The sequence below is a fragment of the Sturnus vulgaris genome, chromosome 5 (assembly GCF_052056855.1).
Source record: "Sturnus vulgaris isolate bStuVul1 chromosome 5, bStuVul1.hap1, whole genome shotgun sequence".
NCBI lineage: Eukaryota > Metazoa > Chordata > Aves > Passeriformes > Sturnidae > Sturnus > Sturnus vulgaris.
Window position 1 is genome coordinate 1,118,148 of NC_142247.1, and position 21,798 is coordinate 1,139,945.

Here is a 21,798-nt window from a genome sequence, read left to right on the forward strand (position 1 = left end):
ATTGTAAAATTATTCATATGTTAATAATTTGTCAATAATTAATCCCGTTAATCATTTGGTTAATTTGTTTCCAAGTGCTCTGCTGGGATTTGTTACACAAAAGTGGTGCCTACCAGCACACACTTTGTAAACTCTGAATAAAGGTTTTTTGAATTCAGAGCCACTCCATGAAAACAAAATGCCTCAGGGGTGTGAGTGGGTGCTCGGGTACCTCCTGCTGCTGATCAGTCTTTGCTAAACCCGACCAAGGAAATCAATGTGCTTTGTTCTGAAGGCGAATTTCAGGTTTGTTTTGTGTTTTGCTAAGTTGGAGGCAGGACAAATCACAGAAGAAGAAAACAGTGGAACAAGACTGCTGCTCATTATGGCACGAATTACTTTAATATTATCCTCCCCAGCCCTTTGTATCAAAGATTAACACACCAAAACATTTCTCTACCACTGAACAGCTCCTGTGTCTGAGGCTGCCATCTGTCCTGATTATCCCCAGAAATCTGCAAAACCCCTGACCTGTCCTGTGTGCTGTATTGTGCTTTAATGTGCTTTAATGTGCTTTATTTTGCTTTATTTTGCTTTATTGTGCTTTATTGTGCCACGGAGCTGGGGCACACGCCTGAAGCTTCTCACTGCTTTCATTTTCCACTCCTCCAAGAAAACATTTTACTGTTTGTGTTCTTAAACAGGAGAATAACAGGGCTGGTCTGCCTGCAGGACTTCACTGAGGCTTTGCAGCTCCTCCAGTCTCAGTGCAAACCCCCCGGAGACACACGGGTGACAGGGATGACAAAAATGTACAGCTGGAGATGAACCCCGGCTACTCTGTGACTTGGGGATGAGGGAGAAGCTTCTGCTGATAATTAATTACTCAGTTAATTAAAGTAAAACCTCTCTTTGCTTGTTTATCTCCTCAACCAGTCCCCAACTCTAGAAAGGTGTTGATTTGTGTGCTGCAAATCAAAGAAAAGGAAACAGAAACACGGGAACAACAGCACCATTGTGGGTAGAGCTACTGGGACATTGCAGACAACAAAAGACCAGACAAAAAAAACAAACGTAAAAACAAGCACTTGAGAAGCACAAAATACCTGGCACTTGAGAACAATTCCATTTCTGCAGGGGAAGGTGGGGAGCAAAGTCAATTAGGGAGAAGTTACTGTGCAGGAAGGGTGGGAGGGACACTGCAATTGTCCCTGCCTGCAGTAATGAACATTTCCCGTGGATTTACAGAAACACAGGGCAAGGAGATCCGCTCGGCTGGGGGGATGAAGACTGAATTTCCTTCTGCTCTCCCTGCCAGCAGAAAGGGAGAGGCACAAGGGGCAAAGCTCTGCCTCATGTGCTGACCTTTCACCTTTATTTCTATTCCAGAACAAGGAGAGAAGGAAAGTTTGTGTTTCTTGAGCCGACTGAGCGAGGTGTGGTACATTTTCTCTGAATCTTTGTAACCAATACAAATCCCCAAGGTGAAGAACAGCAGCTGTTCAGGTGTTTTGGGCTCTTCAGTCCTCTCACACAAGAAACCTGCAGCCAGTTCCACACGCTACTTCTCACAAAACAGAGCTGCTTTTATAGACTCGTTCTTCAAAGCATTCCCCCGAACAGAAAATAACTCTGCTTAAAGTGGAATTGTTTTCTAACACACCGCGTACTTTGCTTTTGTTTTCCTGATTCTTTACAACATAGAACAGGAATCTACCACATTGATCTCCCTTTGATGACAAAATCTTGCTGAAAACATAAAAAGTCTGGGGGTTAGGCTTGAGGAACACAACACTGCCATTATTTTCTAACCCCTCTAAGTTCTTTATGAACACCACAACACAATTTGCATTCAGACAAACCACTGGATTCAGTAGGTTCAGTCAAGGCAGCTCCTCCCACTCCCACTGAATGCCTGAACCGTGGAATTCGTGTCCTGCTGACTCACAGAAAAATTGCCAGATCAGAGGAAACAAAGGCTGTGCCACACTCTGCAGGCCAGGTGCCAAACCCTGCAGAAAAATGTTTTATTTGATATGTAATATAGTTGGCTGCACACACTTTGCATTAAGAAAATGAATCCCAGATAAAACTGGTGTTGTCTGGAGGAGAAAGAGCTTGAAAGTGAAAGAGAAATGAAATGAACCTTGAAAATGAACTGCATCAAGAATTAATTCGAAATTCTAATGATGCACAGGTCCCACTGTCACTGCCAGAGATAGATGCTGCTTGGTCTAAGGTTTAAGCAAGAAACAATCATCCTCACAAGGTCTTTTCCAATTTGTTGACTGAATATGATGACATCAATATAAGTGCTACAAGGAGCACCTGGTAAAAAGCAGTGCTAACAGTGTCTCATTCTGCTCCACTTGGTAAAAAATAAAAATTAAAATAAAAAAAAATTGTTAGCAAAGTCTTTTGTCTTTTTCTAGTCTGCTCCTCTTCATTGGGTAGGCTGTGAAAGCAGAAATTTATAAACAGACTATCCCAAACAAAAAAAAACCCAAACATTTCCAGCAGAACATCAGCACACCAAAATTTAGAGGTAGTTTCAAAATGCACCTGTGTGCAGCAGTACTGCCCTCAGATAACTCCAGAATCTCTGAGTGGGGTCCACCAAAAATGCCACCCTAATAAAACTTCAATCCAAAGCTACAGAAATGAAAATCCTTTACTCTGAATGTCATTAAATACCAAGGGTGACTTCAGCTCAGACAACAGCTGTAGGTTGGACTGCTTTTAAATATTAATAAAAGAAGTACCACCACTGCCTTTTTAAAGAGATTAAATCTCCTCTCCAAAAACTGCATTTGGAAATAAGAAAATAGAAAAGAACCTTGTTTAACAAAGGCATTGTATTTAATGTCTTCGTGAACATTATCAATTGGATATTGGTATTATTTTCCATTCAATGAGAAACTTGGCATTCCAGTCTGGCACTAATTTTGAAAAGTCTGGTTCCATCTTTGCCAGTGCCTTCTCCACGTGCCTGAGCACGTCCCTGTCTGTGCTTTTCCCCAAAAAAAAAAGCAGATTTTTCTCCTCAGAACAAATGACGTTTTGTTGTCAGAATTCCATGCAGTATCTTACACCAGCATCAGCAAGGCTGAAATTGTCCAACAATCTGTCACTGTGAGAGTTCAGAGTAAATCCATGCACAGGAACTGAAATGAGCCATTCATTCCAGGCATAACAGAAATTGTTGTGCTCTTCCCAGTGGGTGATGCACTGGGAGCTAGCAGTGAATGGGATTAGATGGGATAATCACCACTAAAATAAGCAATGGTTTTATTGGCATGTTGTCCAATGTGCCAGCAATTACTTGGATCCAGGAGGTGACTAAGCTACTCTACTTTCAAACTATATAAATAAAATGCAAAATGAATTCAGATTGAAGCAATCCATGAGAGCCAATGGACTTGCAAAGCTTTGTACTGTTTCTGAATTTAGGCCACAATTAGCACAGCAATACACAGGAGGAGAAACTGAAAATGTTTTTCTTCAGCTGCCTATTGTTTGGGTAGTTTGTGTCTATCAAAATGGCTTTGGATAGCATCTGTGGTTCCCATTAGCTTCACAGCTGAGCTAAAAAAATCCCCCATGACACTTTAAAACACAATGTAAGACACAGAACTAATTTTGTATGGTTCTGCATGCACTGGGCAATCCAAATATACACAAAAACACAGAATTAAATGAGTAACACTACAGTACTTTGGTAACTTTACTTTGTGGGTTAATTAAAAAATAAATAATATTTTTAAAAAAATTTTATTTTATTTTTTTTTTAGTTCTGCTGGTTTTATCTGGGGTAGAGCTTATTTCCTTCCCAGTAGGTGATATGGGGCTGTGTTTTGGATCTGTGCTGGACAAACAGTTGATAATTCAGATGTTTGAAGAGCCAAAATCTTTTCTGCTCCTCACCCCAACACACAAGTGAGTGAGCTGGGGGTGCACAAAAAGTTAGAAGGGGACAGAGCTGGGTGAGCTGACCCAGACCATGTGGATCCTGCTCAGCAAACAAGGATGGGGAAGGAGGAGGAGGAAGGAGGAAAATTTGGGGTGATGGTGTTTGTCTTCCCAAGTGCCCAAGGTGGATGATGGAACACCTGCCTGCCCATGGGGTGTGAAGAATGAATTCCTTGTTCAGCTTTTGCTTTTCCTGTCCAATACCTTCATCTCAGTCCATGAATTTTCTCTCTTCTCTAATTGTCTGCCCCATCCCACCACAGGGGACAGTGAGTCAGTGGCTGTGTGGGGCTTGCTTGCCCTCTGGGGTTAAACCATGACATTAATATACTAACTCAGAACTTGCTTCAGGGAGAAAACTGAAATTGTCTTTCTACAAGGTCATTAAAGCCCTTGGCTGCTCATAACAGGAGCAGTTCAGATTTTATTCATACATTCTGAGACAGATCTTTACTTTATAATCCTAGAGTTTCCAGATTACTTTTCTTTTTTTTTTTATGACTCTGGGCACGGGAAAGGAAGAGTTTGGTTTAGAGGGGTGGAGAAATAGGATAAGACACTGACATTGTTTTTCAAATATTATGGCATTCAAAAGAACCTGTTCTGCAGAGCTGTTAATTTCCCTGTTTGTTCTGCACCGGCTTACAAGGATTTGCTTTGTTTAACAATGTCTACATTCATGGCTGTTCTCTTTCAAGTGGAGTCTCAGATTTTCAGACACAAGGTGCTCAGATGTCAGCAGCAGAGGAAGGATGTATGAGATTTGATATGTTTCAAACACATGGGGAGCTAATGTTTCTTTGAAGGCAGCATCCCTCGTACCTCCCTGCAAGAACCTGTGTTTTAAGCACAGGTGGTACACACACAACAAGAACTGATCCCACATTATTTCCTGACATGTCTGTCTCCTGGATCTTTACTTTCATCCCTGCTGTAGCTAGCAGACCAGCTTATCTTATTTCCCCAACATCTATCAAAGGGAACTTTATTCAAATCAGTGCCTAACAGGAACAGGGATGGAAAATGAACCTCAGCAGGTGAAACACTGCTCTAAGTGTTCCTGCAAGGCTGGTGCCTCAGTGCAGTGACAAGATTGCACGGTGCTGTTTGCAGTGGTGCAGCCCTGGAAAGGGCTTTTAACCCTTTAAATGCAGCAGAAATAAGATGCACGGCTCCATGGTCGCTTTTCATGATAGAAAGAGCCAAGTTTATTCACAAACACACTCGGTTTTATAGCAGGACTGCAACTCCCAGAGTAGAGAAAAGGAGATTGGTTCAGAGAGAAGACACCCCATGGCCAGGGCCTGGGCACACACCACAACAGGGCTTCTATCTTGGTACTAATTCCTTTTTATTGTGACCAAATCATCACCTAAAATTCTCCCTGGCCTTGAGCTGGCCCAGCTCATCTGGGAACAGAGCTGAGAAGCTCCAGCCTGGAATATTTTCTGTAATTTTCTTTCTTTCTCAACGTGTGTCCCTACACAGTGGCCCTGTCAGAGCTGACAGAGGCTGTTTTCAGGGGGATGTGGAGGCTCCTCGTTGTGTCAGTGCTGTGTGGCAGCTCAGGGCTGCACAGCAGAGGATGCAAGGATGAGGCTGTGGGATCCCAGTGCTCTGTGAGCTCTGCCTGGATCACTTGGCCAGGAGAATCACTGCAGACAACTGCCATGGCTCACATCAAGTGGCACCATGAGACCCTTTATGCACAACAATAACTCATTTGTTTTCAGGGAATAGGAGAGAGAAAATCGGAATTTTCAATGGGGGAGTCTTTAGAGTCCAAATCACACTTTTTCATCTTTTCATGATTCTCACTCCTTTAAGGGAGAAATCTCATCACACTACAGCTCTCCTTATGCATGAGGCTACTCTGCAATGTTCTTCAAATAAGATGATATCTGCCAAGTTTTAATTTAATTAAAATAGAGGAGACAATGAAAGATGGTGGCAGGAAAGAAGAACAAGCATTCACATGGTAAAGAAGAATATTTTATCTTCATACCTTTTCTAGACCTGTTTTATTTCTTCCTCTCTGCTTTTATTTCTCTTCCTCTTTTTTTTCTTGGCCTCTCTTAATTTTTTGCTCCACGTTATACATAGCAAAAGTGTCTCTTGCAAAGGTAGAAGAGCAGAGCAGAGATAGAAATAACTTTAAATTTCTCCTTTTTAAATACTGATCAGCTCTGATTTTCCTTCCATTTCACTGCTTTATTGCCACCAAATATTGGCTTTGTAAATAAAGAAGTGGGGATTTGAAGTTAAGCCCATGTAGCAGGGAAATCTTGCTGTAAGACATTAGTAAGAGAAAAATCTTTCTTTTTTAGATGGCCCAAGGGTATTTTGCTAGTCGACAGCTGGCCTAGTTACCATGGAAAACAGGAGAGCTGGAGGGCAGGCACGGTAGGAAAATGAGGCAGAGACCTACAGGAAATTGGGTTGGCTTGGTTTGCAGAGCCTTGCTGAAATTAATCTCTCACTTCAGACACCTTGCTGCTCTTTCATTGCTGGGAGTAGACTTAGGGTTTCATCTAGGTTTAAAAGACAGGTTCAGCTCTGGGACCAGATCTGAGCAGACTTTTTGAATAAAGTGAAATCCCTTCGAATGAACCCCTAAGCAAGAAGGTGTTGCCTTTACCAAAGAAATCTTACACCAGCTTCTTCAGATTAAACTGAATTTTAACCTCGGGGTTAAAATCCATAGATTTTCATGTCAGAAGAATTTAAGGCAGACAGAAGAACCAAAATCCATCCTGAATTTTATTTGATAGGTAACCTTGGCGAAATTATTTTATTTCTCTGCGCTTCTGTTTTCCTTTTCAAAAGAGGAGAGATTGATTTCTCATAGGCTCTCCACAGAATGCTGTGTTTGTTTCTAAGCTGCTCTTATGCCAGAGGTAAATGCCATGGCAAATAGGTCTTTTTAATAACATTGCCACCTCCTTCCCACGTGGGAACCCATCTTGCCAGCATCTTTCAATCAGATGGGAGAAAATAACAGCCCCAGGCACATCATTTGCTCAGAAGAAAACAGAATTAAGATTCAGTTGTTGTGATGAAAAGTCCAGGTCTGGCTCCAAGATTCACAATCACATTTGTGGAAGTATTATTGCAGCAAGCAGATGTCATATTTCCATATGTCCTGAGTCAGGTAAAGAGTGGAGCAAGCTCTCCAGGGGCAGTCAGTGCACTGGCAGAATAAATATAGCTCAGCCATCTGACACACGATGCTCCTGGGACTTTGGAGATCCCTGGCTCTGCTGTTGGCATCTTCCTCACCTCCAGAGTCTGTCCTTGGCCATGTGAGGATGCAGGACTGAGATGCAGAGCTCCCATCCTCTCCTCTCCTCTCCTCTCCTCTCCTCTCCTCTCCTCTCCTCTCCTCTCCTCTCCTCTCCTCTCCTCTCCTCTCCTCTCCTCTCCTCTCCTCTCCTCTCCTCTCCTCTCCTCTCCTCTCCTCTCCTCTCCTCTCCTCTCCTCTCCTCTCCTCTCCTCTCCTCTCCTCTCCTCTCCTCTCCTCTCCTCTCCTCTCCTCTCCTCTCCTCTCCTCTCCTCTCCTCTCCTCTCCTCTCCTCTCCTCTCCTCTCCCACAAGCTGCCCTGCCCACAAAAAAAAATCTTATACATGAGATCCAAGGGCTGTGTGAGTCACTCAGAAGCTGGTGCCTATAGAAAAGTTTAATTAAATTAAAGTGCTTTTCCTGACAGAAATCATCACACCCAATGACTGACATTGTGGAGCAGGTTAAATAGAAGAATAAATACTGGCTTTTAATACCACACTCAACAAAGGAAATGCTACAGAAACATCGAAATCTTGTTTAGTGTTTCACCTTCCCCATGCCCAGTGCTCACAGGATAATTTTTACAAATGGCAGAGCCTTTTTTCCCTGACAGAGCCCCACTTCCCTTGCTGAAGTACAAACAAGGTCTTCCCTCAGTAAAGAATGTAAAATGTGTCACAGCACTCACGATGAGGGACTGTTCTTTCAATTAATCCAAACCAATGAGTTTGACTCTGGAAATCCCTGCTCTGTCCCTTCTCCATTAGCCAAGATGGCAGCTGCCACACTAAAGCTAATGAGCCTAATTAATATCAATTCAGTAAATTAAATTTTTTTTTTCCAGACATCATAATTTTGTACTAATCCAGACATTTATACCGATTTAATATCAGCTGACATAACATAATTTCTCATTTAACACTAATTGAAAACTACTGGTTTCTTATTCTAAAGAGCATTTGCTGTCACTTGTGACTTATGGCTTTTTATAAAGCTATCTTTCAAATAATATCATCTTTGAATTTTATGTTTTCTGCCTAGCTGCAGAACCTTTATATGCAAACATGTATGGTGATGTGGGCAGAATGGAAAAATCAGGTAATTTCTCTTAAAGGTATTTATTTTAACAACTTTTCTTCATGTTTTCCATTATATAATTGTAAAAGGACTGACTGAAACAAACTCAGCCCCTCCAGCTATTTTTTTTCCCTCTTCTAAATAATTTTGGATTTGTTCAGCTTGCCTTCAGGCTTGGTTTCTTCAGATGCTACAGAAGAAAGAGCAGATCCCTATTCTGTGCCATTTGCTGTTGTGGTAATGTAAAATATCCCCACCCTGTGGGTTCCACCACAGCTCAGCTGAGCATGACCTGTGAGGAACCCTACAGAAAACCACTGGTGAGAGTCTCCATCCCACAGGTGGCACCTACTGCCAGACTGGTTATTACCCACTGCCAAAATGGTTACTACCCACTGCCAAACTGGTTATTATTACCTACTGCTAAACTGGTTATTACCCACTGCCAGACTGGTTATTACCCACTGCCAGACTGGTTTTTACCTACTGCCAAACTGGTTATGATTACCCACTGCCAAACTGGTTATTACCCACTGCCAAACTGGTTTTTACCTACTCCCAAACTGGTTACTGCCTACTGCCAGACTGGTTATTACCCACTGCCAGACTGGTTATGATTACCCACTGCCAAACTGGTTATTACCTACTGACAAACTGGTTCTACCTACTCCCAAACTGGTTATTACCCACTGCCAAACTGGTTACTGCCTACTGCCAGACTGGTTATTACCCATTGCCAAACTGGTTATTACTCACTGCCAAACTGGTTATTTGGGAAGCACTGAGCAGTCTCAATCCTCCCAGAGGTAGCAGCACCCCTTCTGCAAACCCTTACACCTGGGGACTGTCCTGGAGGCTGGAGGATTGAGGGGCTGCAGAAATGGAATAGTTTAAGGAGCAGAGAGTCACAGAGAGCCCCAGGATGCATTTGCAGTGCACAGGAACAGGTAACTGGTGTCAGCAGGGACTCTGCAGGTGCCCTGGGCTGGCCCCTGTTCTGGTCACAGATTGGAGATTGGATCTGATTTGGGATGGGGCTGTTCAGAGGGGCTGCCCTGGGCAGGGTGGGACAGCAGAAGGAACAGAGGACAAGGAACAGAGGTGCAGCTTGGCCAGAGGATGGTGATAGATGGTGTTCTTGTTCACACCCAGGACAAGAGGTGTGAAAAAAGACACGACCCAGGGCCAGGAACACGAGTAAGTGTGCCAAGAGCTGCTTCTCCAAGTTCTGAGTGTCACTCTGCTCTGTCCCATCACCCACAGAAACTGGAGGGAAATTTCTGGCAAGCACTTCAAGCCAGGGGCCAGCTGGCACAGGGACAGCAAATATTTCAAAATTCCTGTGATATAGATTAATTTCAGGGTAAGAAAAAAAGACTCCACGTTACTCTTTGTACTGACTAAACCGTGTCTGCCAGAACTGCATCTGTGTACAGAACAGCAGAGATTGGGGTTCTGCCCATGGCACTGCCTGGACAGAATCCTCTTATGAGTCTGCAGTGCACACAATGTGAGGGTCCCATCCTCTGAAGGAGCAGCTGAATATTTACCACTCTGTGGCTCCTGGCCCTTCAGGTTCTCAGAGAAGTTACCTCAGGCAAAGCTCAGTCAACATCAGCATCTGTGGGAAGTACAAAAGTGTCCAGGGGCTTTTCCCAAAGCAGACCTGATGTCTGTTTGTTTTCTAGCATCAGTAACTTAGCCAGAAGCACGGGGAGGTTCCATTTCCAGGCACAAGGGTCTTCAAGGGAACATAAAGCAATGCAGGAATCTGAATTACACTACACAGGATGAGTAGAGAGCAACACAGCTTCTACCTGGGAATAATGCTTTTTTATGGAACTGGTTTTAGGTCTCCCAGTTCTCTTGGGAAATCACCTGAATCTAAACTGAACTGCTGGTAAAAAGTATTGTTGGAACACAACAAATCTATGTTACTTACAGTACTAATCATGTCTTTTCCTTTCCTGCATCCTTCCTCCTATACAAATATTTTGCTTGCTGTCCTTTATTCCCTCAGTGGTCACTCTTTGCTCCTTTGCCTGCCTAAAGTGCATTTTGTGTCACTTCAATCAGGGCAAACACTGCAAACTTGGCAGCAATTTCCTCCTTTCCCAAAGCAGAGGGGGCTGCTCTGACCTCTGCATTTGGGAGAAGATTTGGGATCCTGAAGCAGAAGAGACAGAAGTGTTTTCAGAGCAGGTGCAGGGAATTCCCAGTTTCAGCCCTTTCCAGAACCATGTTACTTTGCACATAACATCCTCTACCCACTTCCAAGGGAATCCAGAAGAGTCTTGGGGCTGAAGTGGAAGGAGGCCTTGGGGGAACAGTTATTTTAATTTCACTGGATGACAGACTGTGAACAATTGCTGGGGGAGGCTGAACATGAAAACTGAGCACTTATGTAAGGAGAAATTTCTTTTTTTTTTTTTTTTTTTTAATCTACTTGGTTGTAAGCCTTGCTACACAAGCTAGAAAAATCAAGTGTAAGAAGCATAAAACAGGATTTTATTGAGAGATATGTCGAAGGTGGCTTTGCTGTTTACACTGAAATACTTCAGAGCCACCCTTTATGTGTAAGGATTTGTACTCTACAAACCACTTATTAGATAAGAAAGGAAATCTCATTTTGTGAAAGAGGGAGGGTTTTTTTTTACTGGCTTGAAAGGATCATCCACCTGTGTACCTGCCACTGTTTCTCTATTCAAGTAAACACTAACTTATGTTACTATGTTATTATAATACCTATACTGCCTCTAATACTGACAAAAGACTTTATTGGCTTTATTTCTACATCTGTTTATTCACACAACAGAGCCCTCACCACTCTAGAGCTGCTCCACTGTGCTTTGCTTTCACAGCTTGCAACCCCTTTTTGAGTCAACAAGCACTCAGCCAGAATGTTATTTTTCCACTGCCCACCAAATCCTGAACCAGAAAAAAATCCTAAGCAGAAAAAAAAAAGGAATGAATATGAACAAAATTGCAATCACCATTTAAAATTTTCAGTGGAGGTAATTTGTACTAGCTCTTTGAAAGACAGACAAATGAAAAACAATAGCTACTCCAGCACTGAGGCTTTGATCAAATTTACAAACAAATAATTTCCCATATCCGTGCTGCCAGCAGTTTATCCCACTTAAAACCCACGCTCCACTTCAAAACACTTTTTTTTTAAAGTTCCTTTCAAATTTTTTTTTTTTCCTTAGCATAAAGTTTTTCCCTCAAGTAACAGCCAGCAGTGAACTTCAGCCAGGCAACAAACTGCAGAGGTGAGATACCAATGGTATTTCAAAATTTCCTATGCCTAAAAGATGGTGTGCTTTCAAGCTAAGAAATAAAACAATCTATTAATGGGTTGGGATTGAGAAACTCAGATGAGCACCAAGAGAGGAGAAGCACCTGAAATTACAAACTTTGCATTAAGGATTGTCTTAAAATCTGCATTGTACCTCTTTTAAGTGAGTTGGAAGCTTGCTGTAGAATGGATGGGATGATTTACAACCATGGGGAAGGGGAGGAGAAATTGTTCAAAAACCAGCTCAACGTGGCACTCACTGCATTACCTCAGCCACAGTCTCTGCTTTCCCATCCCCAGTGACAAGCAGAATTAGGATTTTTTGACACACCATCTCAATGTTTCCACTTAAGCTCCATGTTTCTCTGATTTTGATGAGCATTTAGAAAAAAAAAAAGTCAGTGAAAAATTCCTTGCTACTGTGCATTACTCTGTCAGCCACCCACCATTGGTGCAATATTGTGAAATGTATCTCTAAATGCTTTTACACAGGAATAAAGGCCTTTCTGAGGCAAAATTCAGTTCTTGTAGCCTGATTTTCTTTCTACAGCAAAAAATAAGGTGCTGAACTTTACCAAAGAGTGTCCTGTGTGTTTGACAGACACCACAGAGACAGCTAAAGGACAATTCAGCTTTTTCTGTCTTTTGACAGAGATTCCTATGGCTTGTATGACCCATTGGGAAGAAGAATTTTACAGACTTTAGATTTGGAAGGAACCTTAATTCTTTGAGATTCACTGGTCACTTTCTGTTGTTGAATTCAAGTGTCCAACACACATCAGTTCCAACCAGGAGGGCTCTTTGCCAAGGAAACACTGAAGGAGACAATGTGACACAATGGTCCCTGGAATAATTCTCCTGCTGAAAAGGAGGTTACTACAAAATCACAGCAAAAGAGCCACACAAAGACAGCTCCTCTGACAGCTCCTCCTTTCCTCTCTCAAACAGTTTTTAATTTGGTCCCCATCCAAATGACATCATTCTGATGACTGACTAATATACCATGGAGAATGGGGGAGCATTCTGAAAGCAATTAATATTTAGGGAAACATTCTCAAACAGCAAGGGCTTTATGAGTTAAATCTTGAAATGGTCATCATCTGCAAACACCTAAAAATACTGAATTATAGAAATTCTGCACTGTTATCCTGACACAACCTTTTCTCAATTAAGCCCTAAACCCAGAGCAATCTCCACATTTACCCTCTCCAACCCAGAAATATTCTATTCTATTCTATTCTATTCTATTCTATTCTATTCTATTCTATTCTATTCTATTCTATTCTATTCTATTCTATTCTATTCTATTCTATTCCATTCCATTCCATTCCTTTACTTTAAAATGTGTTAAAAATTATATTTGGGTTTACATTAAAGAATTCTTTTCTAAGAAAAATTACCCAAAATTGAAGAAGAATTACAAAGAAATTTCCTGCTAAATCATGCACTGCTGTAACATATTCAACAATGTCCAATTCATTTCTCTATTTCTTCTAAGGTTTTAGCTATTTAGGCAAAGGTCCAAGGCCCAGTTTTTATGCTGGTGGAGAGTGATGACTAAATCTAGAAATATTAACTACAGGAAACACACAACTGACTGCAACATTAACCTGCCAATAACTCATTACACTGGATGTCCTGTGTCCAATTGAAGCCTGTCTCTGATTATTTATAATTTTCCTGAAGTTCTCACTGCCTGTGTTCAGAAATAAAATGATTTACAGAACTCCAGCCTGTCAGACCAGGCTGTGATCAGGAACCCAACTATAAAAACTCCAAATACATCAGTCCTAGGAAATCAGGGCCTGAACTGCATTTATTCAAGTCATCTGGCAAAAACTTTGTGTTCCAAGAAAAATGGATTAAAAAACAACTCTGAGGTACCTCAAGACAATTTTTGTCAAAAATTGGTTCAAACAGCTATAGTTAAAACACAAAAGCTCTCTAAGCTGGAAAAAGACCTATAACAGAGCAAGACTTATAACACATTTTACATAATGTGATGCAATTTTGAAACATCTGCAGACTCATTTTGAGTACAGTAATTGCCATTTCTAGCAACACAAAAGTTTCACACAAAGGAAATAAATTTATTCCCCCCCCCCCAAATATTCACAAAACTCAAAACCTGAAAATGAAATCATGCAATGCAACTAAACCGATTTTTTTTTTTTTTTTAGATGGTACACCTGAAAAGTTTGTATCCTGTATTTCACCTGAGCACTCAGGATCAGGAGCACCACCAGGCTGCAGCACAGAGGAGCCCTCTCAGCTGCAGGGCTGCTCAGGGTGCAGAGGCAGCATTTCCCCATCCCCATCCCCATTTCCCATCCCCATTTCCTCATCCTCATCCCCATCCCCATTTCCTCATTTCCCCATTTCCCATCCCCATTTTCCCATCCCCATCCCCATTTCCCATCCTCATCCCCATCCCCATTTCCTCATTTCCCCATTCCCATCCCCATTTCCCCATCCCCATTTCCCCATTCCCTTTCCCATTTCCCCATCCCCATTTCTCATCCCCATTTCCTCATCCCCATCCCCATTTCCCATCCCCATCTCCATTCCCATTTCCCCGTTTTCCCATCCCCATCCCCCATGCCCATTTTCCCATTTCTCCATCCCCATTTCTCATCCCCATTTCCTCATTTCCCCATTTCCCTTCCCCATTTCCTCATCCCCATCCCCATTTCCCATCCCCATTTTCCCATCCCCATTTCCCCATTTCCCATCCCCATTTCCCCAGTGAAACACCCCCAGCTGCTCAGCTGAGACCCACAGGAGATTCTCTCCATGCTGTTCAATTTCCAAGTGAGTTTTTATCTCTGCAATATCATTACAATCTGCTTTGGGAATTTGCATCATCCTTAACTTGTAGCTGTTCCTGTTATTTATGATTTGGACATTTGAGGTCATTGAAGTTGGCCAAGTTTCGGCCAAGCCTAAAGAAAATTTCTGGGTAAAGAAACTACTTCTAGGATTAGATTCAGGCATCTTTTTCCAGTAGCTTTTCACAATTAAAAAAAGTCAAAAATAATTCAGCATCCTTCAAATTAATGACTGAACATTATCCATGTGAAGCCACAGAGACTAATGAACATTTGCTCAAAAATTTCCCTGACATTACTATTCTGGTTTACATCCCTCTGGGACAAGCAAAGATTCCATGAGGTATCCATCAGGAAAGATTTTGGTTCCCTGTTTTGTTCGTGAGAGAAGCAACAACAATAAAATATTTCTAATGGTAAAAGAAAAAAGAAAAAAAAAAATAAAAAAAAAAAATCACATTTTCAGAGATGTACAGAGATCCCTCTGTGCTCACCCAGAGCTGCTCAGGGAGTCACTGCAGCCCATCACACCCAGCATCAGGGACCAGAGGCCACCCCAAAGCTCTGTGCCATCCTTCCACAGAGCAGATCCAAAAGGCAAACCCATCTTTCACCTCCAGCTACATCATTGCAGGGGTCAGGACAGATATAACTTGAAGCTCGTGGGGAGTTTTCTGGCATAGCTGAAAAACCAGATTTGTCAGCTCCAGAATTTTTAACTGTAAAAGGAGCCAAATGCAAAATAAATCAGACAAGCCATGTTTGGAAAAACAATGAACTGCAAAACGTTTTCCTTGGTGCTACCTTCTAAATGATGAAGCAGCTGCAAGAATGAAAGCTTTGCAGAGCTCTGTCCCCATTCCCAGTTTATCTCTGCAGCTCTGAGTGGCTTCACTTGTGCACATACACAATGCTGTGGTTTTCCATTACAGTAGCCTGCACTAATAATTGGCATTTACAGACTTTTTTATGCTTCACTTGACAACGTTAATCCTCCTTAAATATGACTTTTGGCATGGAATTTCCTTTGTTCCAAAGGTGGGACACACACAGACTTATCTCTGTGTTCAGTAACTTATTAAGTGCACTGAATATTTGCCTGTACCAATAAAATTAATGATGCTTCACTCCATGCTCACACTGATGTATGATCACCAGGGAACTTCACCTCTTCCCTTTTGTGCTTGCACAGGATTTGGAAAAACAGGCAGCATTCCTAAATTTCTCTCAGGAGCACATCCACTCTACTAAGAATCATTAAAATAATTAAAAACAGACACACGCACAACCATGTTACTTGTGTCCTTTGTCAGTGATTCACCAGAGTTTCTCATATCCACTAAATTACAAAAAGGCATAACTTTGTGCTTTATTAATTTTTAAACAGATTTCTTTTTTAAAAAGCTGGAATTTTTAACAGCGTGGGAAAGCAAACTCCCTCTTTATATTTTAAATGTTAAAATGCCATACTTAGATGCTTTGCTAACCTTTCCCTGCCGTGTTTCCAGTTTGATTTTTTCATTCTTTGGAATTTATTTTCGTTTTCCTTTTTGTTAGAATTTGGAAAGTTTAAAATGTGGTCTTGCCCCACAGTCCTCTAGTCCTCTAGCCAGTTCCTCCTTTTATCAATTCCAGCTGAGGTCAAAGCCAGTTCACTGCTCTGCCTTTAGAGACACCAAAAAGTGACTCTAAAATACTAAATATTTTTCTTAAAATCTAAAATGTGTTTAATTAAATATATGGTTTTGATGATTTAAATATACTGTTTTCTCACTGAGTCTGTAACTACTAAAGGTCAAACCCAACAGTTGTTACTTCTGTACAACAATCTCTTTTATTTCATTTGACATCATCTTTTTCTAAAACTAGAGTTCTGAGAAAATCGAAAGTCTGTAAATTAGGAAACAAAATAATTATGTGTCTGTTGTACAAGGCAATAACCCAGGCTAATAATGAGAAGTTGGCTGAATCATTATCTCACACAAATAATGCTCTGATGGTGGCATTTACTCGACCCAAAAGTAACTAGAGATAAAAAAAAAAAAAAAGAAAAAAGGTCTCCAAATGATTGGAGTTACATAAGCAAGAATTATAATTTCAGAACTCAAATCCCAAGATCCCAAGGTGTGAGGTTGAGGTTCTCTGCAGCCCAAAACAAAATGATCACATCAAGTTCCCTGAATTCCAGGGAGATTCACAATCACCACTTGGCTGAACCAAACCCATCCTTGGGCTGGCTATTCCTGCACAGCTCTAAAGTTACACACACCATTAAATGTTCCTTTCATTCTGCTCAGAATTAAGGAAGGACCAAATTAGTGCAAAAACAGGAATAGGCATCTTTTGTATTTACATTCATCTGATTTTAATGGCCTGGGGTTTTCAGCCTGCTCTGCACAGCTATTTAGGAAGTTCATTTAATAATTAGCAGGCTGGATAACTTCTGACTGTCAGAGACAGATATGATAATGCAGGAAGAAAAAGATCTGGAGGATGGTCATCTGTTTAATGTTCAGATAATTAAGAGTGCTGGACAAATGAGTATCTGCTTGATTTATTCCTTCTTTTGAACTCTTTAAGTTATGATTATTGTTAACACAGACCAGTTTTGACAGGTAAAAATAGCTTTCCTTTCAGAAAATATGAAGCAATTGTTGCAATGCTGGAGTTCTGAGTGAAGCAGTGGTAATTATTTTGGAGAAGAAGGTATTGAGGCACAAACCTCCTGAGATCAGAAAATATAACTGGGGCCTTTTTAAACTTTTATACATTGCTATGTTCTTTTTGCTTCTTACAATTCTTTTTCTCTGTATACAGGAAAAAAATAAAAAAGTGTTCTAGCCATGAAATCAATATTCTGATTCACATTATTTCCAGTGTGCTGGATTCCACCAAGTTCCTTTTTAATCTCACATTCTTACTTTTCTACAAGACGTGGACTTGGAAAAGACAGACCACTCCCTTTTCTCTTGTGAGTCAACCTGCAGCTCAGAAATGCCAAAAACTGGGAAAGTTCTCCAAAGTTTAAGTGACCTGGGAGACAAGCTACACAAGGACATTTTATCAAAAACTGGGAAAATTCTCCAAAGTTTAAGTGACTTGGGAGACAAGCTACACAAGGACATTTTATCAAAAACTGGGAAAATTCTCCAAAGTTTAAGTGACTTGGGAGACAAGCTACACAAGGACATTTTGTCTTCCAGCAAGGTTTTCACCTGTTTTTTTTCTTTTCTTGAGCTCAGCCTACCAGGTTCCCGTGCCGTGGCAGAATTTACAAACGCTCCCACTCCTCCGTGAGGATGGAGCCTGCTCCCGAGCACCACCTTCCCCAGGATGCTTCCCCCCATTATTCAATCCTCCTCTGGAAGGCAAACCATGTGTGAAACATCCTCCTGGCCACCTGCTGCCCCAGCCAGCTGTCCCCATCCCACTCTGCCACCTGTGACAGCAGCCAAAAGCCAAAAACACTCGGGCAAGAGGGAAACCTGGCAGCACGCCAGGTGGATTAAAGCTCCAGCACAAAAGCTGACAAAAATCCACCTGTGTGTCAAACATCAAGGAGATGAACAGTGGTTTTCAGCCAGCTGAAGGGTTTCTTCCCCCTTAAATAACTTTTTGTGCTTTGCTAAAATCGGTTTAGCTCCAGGGAATGGGGAAACTCGCTCCCAGGAATTCTGGTGGGACCAGCATCAGAGAGAATGTCTGGAAGGTAGGGGGGTAATTCTCCGTGCCTCATGGACATTAGGAAGGCCAGGAATAAGACTAAAATGGGATTTAAGTGGCACACGAGTCCTGTGCTGGCAAATTTTAGTCTGCTTGGGAAGGGGAGGGCAGCCAGAAGAACCAGTGAGGAGGTGAAACACTGATGGATTCAGATGGCCCAGATCCCTCAAGAATTTAGAGAAGGGAGAAAGACACAAATGACAAGAAAAACCTCAAACATTCAAACAGGGTGTAAGATCCTTCTCATTCTCAACAGCAGAAATAATGGAAAAAATTTGCAACAGATACAAGTAAAGAACAGACTGAAAATATCCTGACTAACAGCTGAAGATATTCCCATGAATGAACATTCTCTCTGTTCTGTCCACTTTTGCCAGTTAGTGCCCCATTATTTTTAAATAAAATCTTCAGACAAACTTATCACTGCTTGATGAAAAGGAATGAACAATTTGTCATCCAACATTCATATTAAAAAAAAGGGATGAGATGGTACACCACTGTTGGGTAGCTGCTTATCTCTGACCTGCAGGGAAAATTGAGTCAATTTGAAATAATTGACATCTTATTATAAATAGTATTTGTCATTAAAATAAGTTACAGTGTTGCTAGTCACCTCCTTTTCTAGTAATTTCTAAATTTACAATACTATTGTAAAACATGGAAGTTGAAATCAGTTGAATTCTCCCCTGTGGCTCTGAAACCACTTCACCAATTTTCTATATTGCATTAGCAATATTATATAATATTATAATCTTCTTTTCCAAGTTTTATTTTGGGCAGGTACAGCATGCACATTGTTGTATTATTTAAGAGTATTTTTATTGCAATGTCACTCATTACAATTAAAAATAAATTTTTTAAAAGTTACTACAGTATTTTTTTACCAGTCCTTGCTTCTTGATAGTTAATTTGGTAATGAAACAGAATGTGACACTTGAGAATAAAATGTAACCTAATCACAACTCTTAAAAGAAGTTATCTGAGTGTACACGCACACACGTGCTCCCCACATTATTAAATCACTGAACTTCTTTTAAAAGTCTCTTTAGAAGTAAGTGGAAATGAACCTCTGCTTTCCCTTACTTTTAGAATGACTGAAATTCAACTTGTGAAGGAACTCTTTTATCAATTATTTAAGATTTTATTAATAAACCCCACGAAACTACTGGAAAACTTTGTAAGTAGAATTTATGGCTTGGGAAACTGCCTTTTAAACTACAGGAGCAGGACTATGAGTAATTACATAAAATGGAATATGAGGTAGAAAACAATTTACTACAGAAGAACACGATGGAGCAGAGTAACCAAAAACCCCCTAGAGTGTAGATGATGAATGCAAGCACTGAATTTTAAGAGATGTTTGCCACATTTATGTTCTCAGTTTAGGCTGTAACATGTGATCTAAACATTTAAATGGTAAGCTGTATAAAAAATAAATTTATTTTGCCACTTTACATTGCACTGTGCCAGATAACCATATTAGCCTGATATCCATATTCAGGATGGAAACACTGCTCTGTATTACCCAAGATGATGATATTAGACAGCTTGAGCAAAATTTGGGAGGAAATAGGGATTTGCACTGGAAATTAAAGAGGAAGAAGACTGTAGACAGTAATTTTTCTTCAGAGAAGATAAGAGAGGAGTTAAAGAAAAAGCAGGCAAAGTAATGATGTTCCCCTGTCCATTGAACCCTAGATATAATTTCTAATTTTACAGGAAAACTACCAGCTCTTAGGGCATATTTAAGAACTCCAGAATGGATATTTTATATCCAGTATGACTAAATTTAATATTAGTGGAAATTGTCTCAGGCATGTTTCAGGCACTGTCGAAAAATGGCTCACTAAATGTGGTTCCTCTTTATTTGAAAGATATGCTCATTAAGCACATTATCCTACTCATTTCAGTAAAACAAACACATTAATAATTCTGTTTTATCCCCACTAACACTTCCAGAGACCATGCAGGTATGAAAGTATTATTTATGCTCTGCCCAGCCTCACACTTCATCAACCAAATGACTACAATTCAAATTATTTTCTTTCCGACTACATTTCTAATTGTTTTCTTTCCTTTGTAGGGAGGAAAGCTTTGGTTTAAGGGATCTGAACCAGTTGAACTGTAAATGAAAGCTCAATTCATCCATCATTACTAAAGATGAGGGGGAAAAAAAAGAAGAAAAACACACAAGAGTTTGATTTTCAGATCACAGGGCAGATGTTGAGACATCAGAAAACCACATTCTTTCTCAGAGAGCCTTGAGGTAACAGCACAGCAAACAGAATAATTCAATAATACAATAAGAGGATCCCTTATATTGGAGGTAGGGGGTGAATGGCAATTTCTGCCAGGCCTGGTGCATCTCCATAATCCATCCACAATCTCCATAATCTCCAATCTCCATAATCATGAGAAGGAACTGTTGGAAACTCTACCATTCACAAATCAGACTGATACAAAAAAAAATGGGTGAGGCATTTTGACACACATGAGAATTCTGACAGCTTCAGGAGAGGTCAGGGAAATCACAAAAGCAGCAAGCCTCCTTTGAAAGTGAAAAATTTTGGGGAAGGCCATTTTTGGCTCAAACCAAAAGATGCTGAAAAACCCAATGGGAGCAGAAGTTGTCCCTCTTCCTCGTGCCAGGGGCAGGATGAAGGCAGGGATAAATGGGTCTTTTATTCAAGTTACCCATACTCAGTGCAGAAAGGGAAGGAGAAAAATTTAGTTTTCCTGTTGATTTTGTACCAGAGGAGGATTTACCACCAATGGAATCATGGATAAATGTCACTGTGACAGCAAATGGCAGTGGTAGCAAAGGCAAGTGGTCTTACCAGTAAAGCTGGTGGGCTACTTGGATGCTCTGCAGAGAACGATGCAGCAGGAGCTCCACCAGAGGGCTTTCAAGACTCCACTCAAACTTGAGCACCTTCACAGAAAAAAATTGCAATCAACATCAGTTTCAGGAAAAACTAATCCAAAAGAACCCAATGCTTGGTTTGAACAAAGCAATCAGACACGTGGAGCTGGCTCTGGCGATGCAATGAGCAGAGGAGCTTCAGTTCACAGGGACCTACCAGCACCTGGGAGACAGACAGACAGACAGACACCACCTGTGAGACAGACAGACACCACCCGTGAGACAGACAGACACCACCCGTGAGACAGACAGACAGACAGACAGCACCTGTGAGACAGACAGACATCACCTGTGAGACAGACAGACAGACAGACAGCACCTGTGAGACAGACAGACACCACCCGTGAGACAGACAGACAGACAGACAGCACCTGTGAGACAGACAGACATCACCTGTGAGACAGACAGACACCTGTGAGACAGACAGACACCTGTGAGACAGACAGACAGACAGACACCCTCATTCTGTGTTAACATGGCAGCTTGTCTTCCCCCACTTAAATCTATCACTGCTATATTTAATTTTTTTATATCTGATGATCTGGTTGGGAAAATAAACTTATTTTAGCACAGAAGCTGTGAAGGTGACAGGGCACAGGAGTCTGTGGATGCTGTAAAGCTGTGAAGGTTCTGCTGCCTCACAGCAGGGGGATTACATGAATAAATTCACAAATGCATATCTATGTAGATAAGCAGATATCACAAACGCAGTGCTGGG

General features: G+C 41.1%; 1 protein-coding gene across 2 annotated transcripts in view; it reads right to left on the minus strand.

Annotated features, from left to right (window-relative positions):
- PIK3C2G (phosphatidylinositol-4-phosphate 3-kinase catalytic subunit type 2 gamma) overlaps positions 1–21,798 on the minus strand; it is a 187,720-nt gene that overhangs the window by 84,250 nt on the left and 81,672 nt on the right. For both annotated transcript variants that reach the window (XM_088164523.1, XM_088164524.1), the window contains exon 18: positions 20,995–21,089. In XM_088164523.1, coding sequence (XP_088020649.1) covers positions 20,995–21,089 — 95 coding nt within the window. The remainder of the gene's footprint in view (positions 1–20,994; positions 21,090–21,798) is intronic.